Source organism: Miscanthus floridulus, chromosome 9 (assembly GCF_019320115.1).
Source record: "Miscanthus floridulus cultivar M001 chromosome 9, ASM1932011v1, whole genome shotgun sequence".
In the NCBI taxonomy this organism is placed as follows: domain Eukaryota; kingdom Viridiplantae; phylum Streptophyta; class Magnoliopsida; order Poales; family Poaceae; genus Miscanthus; species Miscanthus floridulus.
The window spans coordinates 58,421,615-58,426,277 of NC_089588.1; the positions used below are offsets into that span (position 1 = coordinate 58,421,615).

The window sequence follows — 4,663 nt, forward strand, 5'->3', positions numbered from 1 at the left end:
TGCATGTGAGAGAAAAGAGTATAAGGACAAGCTAGAGCAAGCGCTTAAGGATCTAGAGTTCGCTATGTCTTCTGTGACTGTTACCGAGGAAATGGAGTGTGATACTTGTGCTATTCACACGTCCAGTCTTGTTACTTTGCAAAACAAGTATGGCACTCTATTAGATGAGCATGATGAGTTGAAGGCTAGGTCTGTCTTGTTGGGTGCGTGCAAGTCCTGCTCGTGCTTGTAATCTGAGCTAGCAGAGAAGAATGCCAAGATCTCTGTTCTTGAGAAGGCCAGTTCAGATAGCACAACTATTGCTAAGGGCATGCTTTGTGATAGTCTAGAGCTGGAGCTTGAGTCATGCAGACACGACAATATGAGATCCGAGGAGGTCCTCTGATGGGATATTTCTTGGTTATGCTGCTCATTCTTGAGCTTATCATGTACTTAACCTTGAAACTAATCGTGTCATGGAGACCTGTGAGGTCACATTCAATGAAACCATACCTTGTGCAAACCCTATCTTTGAGCGTGCAGGTGAGGATGAGCTCAATGAAAGCATCTTTGTGGAGGAGCAGGAAGATGCCAATTGGGGTGATCCCGAGCCGACTCCACTGGTGTAACACCCTCGGTATTACCATGTATAGTTTTTGCTAAAACACTGCATGAACCTCATACTTGTGTGTAATATAGAGTATAAATCAATGTATGGTACTTGAAACGTTCATCTGAAACAAGAAACAAATGTTACATTTCATGTCGCTTTATATCGTTTAGGGTTCTAAGTGAATTTTTATCGAACAAAGTGCTATCGAACGCTTATGCGAAACTTTGATAAAGTTCATGGTACGAACTTCATAGGCGACGATAAAATACGTGCGGTCGAGGACGGGGTTCACTAGTTAGTGTATCGAGTGGCACAGGAATGGAATTCGACGCAAAACCGTTTGAAGTTAGTCATTTCGCGTAAGTCCGGAAATGGATCGACAAAGCCGTGTTCGACAATTTTTGTAGAACGATCGGGTTAAGAAGTGGCTAGATGTTTTGGCTTAGCTCGATGGCCCTTTGTACCCTCTTGAGGATAGAAGAGCTGGTTTAGCTACGGGATCATCGGGTAGAGTTTTTCAAAAGCTTTAAAAAGCATGCAAGTCACATATTTTGAACAGAGCCAGCGCTGGCCACGGTCACCGCCCCTGCTCGATCTAGCACAACTGCTGTCCCACCCTATGCACGCTGCCATGCTGGCTGCGTCCTCACTACCGCCCCTATGCAAGCACGCCCGCACGCGTGGCCCTTGCGCTGCTAGACACGGCCGCCTGCCACCATGCGCTAGCGCACAGCTCACACAGCCGCTGCTGGCGTGCCACGTCCGGGACGCCGCCCTGCCCTGTCCATGCACTGGCCGGACTTGCCACCGGGTCCTGCACTACAGCTCGGGTGGTCATGGCTGCCCGGCACACACCACGCACGCACACGCACTGCGCCGGTAGACCGGCAGCTCTGCCTCGCTGTCACGTCGCACGGCACCCCAGTCACGCTGCGCGCCGTCCATCGCCACCGTGTGGCACTGCTCCCGTTGACCTGCCACAGTTGCATGCGTGTGGGGTGGCTGCCTATATCGCCAGCACGTTCGTGTCCACTGCCACGCTATGCCATTGTCTCCCCTGCCCTGCCAACCTCTGCGGCATTAGCGTCGTACCGACGTGCCTACTTTCCCCTATTCCTCTATCGCCGGGCCACGCCGAGACAGCATGCAGCGTCGGCCAAAGCAGTGAGATTGGGTATGCCTTGGGATGGAGTGAGTACTTAGCCACATGTCCAAAGCGTCCACTGCTATTGTCGGCCGTTGCCAAGCCTAAATTGGACGGTTCCGTCGTTGTCAGTCGTTTTGAGACCCGCAGCAGCGCCGTGAAATTCCCCTTACCCACGTCCACCGCTGTCCAATTCCTTGACACTGAACCTTTGCCCAACTCCACTCTACCACATGCGCGCCCTAGTTCACCCTGCTGTGGTCTGCCTAGTGCTACTACCGTAGTCACGCCATCGCAGCCGTCGCAAGGCCTGCCGGGTGCGCTTGGCCAGGTCCACTTGAGTAGTCTCCGATCGAGCCACCACGACCGATAGTCATGGGGAGACTCTCTATCGCCTATCCGTGACCTGGTTCATGTTGTCTGAGTTTTGGCTCACGGGAACACGTCCACCGTCGCAGGGAGAGGTCCACCATCGGGGAGGGAGCACGGGACAACATCCCCGTTCATCATATCGCCTCCAACCGCTTCGCGTTGACGTCAAGGTGAGCATCGGCTACTTAGATATGAATTGGAGGGTCGGGTGTGGCCGGCGTAGCCGCCCGATGCCCGCGCCGTCGCACCGGTGCGTGCACGGGTGCGGGGGGACATCGCTGCGGCAAAGAAGGGAAAGGGGAGGGTGGTAGATGAAAATCCTATGACTCAGTGTAATAGTGCTCGGCTTAGTTTTGCGAATAGGGTAGAGAACAGGGACTCTTTCGCAAAAGAGCTAGCCACGCGCGGGTCCTCCCGACCGCGGGCCGCCGTCCGGCTGGGTCGCGCCCCTACGTGGGCCGCTCCATGAGCGCGCGTGCGTTGCACCTGGTTGGGCCGGGCCGCTCGAGTTGGGCCGCGGGATAGGAATCAATTTTCATTTTTCAGTAAATTCATGAATGTTTATTCAATAATAGTTTGAGCTAAACTTTAATAAATTGTAGTAAATCGTGTAGATGCCCAAAAATAGTGAAACCAAGTTTGTTAGATTCGTAAAAATACCATCCACCTGTTGGTGTAGTTAGATTATAGTTAGCTATGGCAATGGTAGGTTTATAAATTCCAACTAGAAAAGCTTAGTATTTTGTAGATTAATAATTGTAGGGATTTTTGTGGTAAATTGGTGATAGCTATATCTATAAAAATTTTACAGTAGTCTCACTAGATTATTATGTACTTGCTGTAAATTTTGTAGCCTTAGAGTATGTTAATAAATAGAGTAGCTATTATCCCTGCTTTATCATATGTAGCGTAAATCAGCATTAGGAGTGAGAATGCCTGTAGTTGCTATAATAATCTATGCCATGCTTCTTACTTATAATAATCTATGACGTGCTTCTTACTTGTTATGAGTGAGAATATATATATGATGTGCATTTAAGTTACATGCATTTTATGGAAACTACAAGCATAGATATATCTACCTATGAGTCCTACTAGTATAGTTCGAGTAGTTGCTATGCTCAGGATACCAGTAGCGTGAGTAACCTGCCGTTACTCGCAAATAGGTGATAAATATGATCACTCATGATAAAATGGTAGAAAGGAAAATTGTGATCAGGCAGGGATATGGCTTGGGTACTGGTGGGTGTAAGGGGTTGGGTCCTACGGCCAACAGGCATAGCTTGGTTACACCTTTTCCCTGTCTATGTCAATTAAGGACCGGTCGTTGCATAAGTCTTGAGGGCCAAGGCAAGAGTGGCCGAGCCATTGAGCACGGTAGCGGGGGGAGTCAGGAGGTTCCACCTCTGGCTCCTCATCCTTTTTGGCCACCACCGCTGCCACCGCCAATGACCCACACTGAGATGATGGCAGAACTGATGGCTGCTCGCTGTGAGTCAGCCCGTGCCATGGAGTTAATGGCACATGCTGTCGCGGGCTTCGCCTGCGGAGGCCATGGGGGCAACAGTGGGAACGGGGGTGGTGCCCGCCGTCCTGAGGGCCCCTCCTCTTACCAGGATTTCCTCAAGACTCACCCACCCACTTTCACACCAATAGATGAGCCCCTGGTTGCGGAGCACTGGCCTCGCATTCTGGAGCAGAAGTTTTTGTTGCTCAACATGGCCGATGTGCAGAAGGTGCGCTTTACAGCGCAGCAGCTATTGGGGTCCACGAGTGCATGGTGGGATACCTTCCTTGCCATGCAGCAGCCAGATCATCTGGCAACCTAGCAGGAGTTCGCCATAGCATTTAGAGAGTTCTATATTCCTGCTAGTGTCATCAACCGGAAGCTGATTGAGTTCCTAGAGCTGCGACAGGGGAGTATGACAGTGATAGACTATGCGAATAAGTTGAATCACTTGTCCCAATATGCTGGCATTCATGTGGACACTGACGAGAAGAAGAAAGACCGCTTCTTTCGTGGCCTCTCTTATATCCTTCAGGAAAAGTTGTACACTACGAACTATCAGACTTTCAGGGCAATGATGAACGTTGCCATTGCCATGGAGGGCTTGCAGCGGGATTTCCAGGCACAGTGGAAGAGGAAGCGAGTGGCCACGGGGTCTTCTAGCCACCCTCATACTCAGACGGTGTAGTTGGTTCAACAGGTGCCCTATCAATCATCAAGCGAGCATTCATATTGGCAGTCCCAGCAAACTTCTCAGACTTCTTCCACACAGTACCGTGCACCCACTCAGCAGGTGCGGCCCTAGCAACCTCAGGGACAGCAGGTCCCACCTTGCCAAGGATTTGGAAACAAGCCTGGTGCTTGCTTCAAGTCTGGCCAAGATGGCCACTATGCCCAAGAGTGTCCCTAGAACCAGCCAGCTCAGTCTGCTCAACCATCAGTGAACTCTAGTCTAGTAAAGCAGACCGTGATCAAGAGGAAAGTGCCCAGCAGATCTGGATAGGTGCATTTCACAGATGCTGAGCAGATATTGCAGCAGGAACCAGTG

General features: G+C 50.8%; 1 protein-coding gene across 1 annotated transcript; it reads left to right on the forward strand.

Annotated features, from left to right (window-relative positions):
• The first annotated feature begins 3,556 nt into the window (after positions 1-3,556).
• LOC136479980 (uncharacterized) lies at positions 3,557-4,303 on the forward strand. Its single transcript, XM_066477671.1, has 2 exons — positions 3,557-3,844; positions 3,941-4,303. The coding sequence occupies exons 1-2, from the start codon at positions 3,557-3,559 to the stop codon at positions 4,301-4,303; spliced, it is 651 nt and encodes a 216-aa protein (XP_066333768.1).
• Positions 4,304-4,663: the final 360 nt, after the last annotated feature.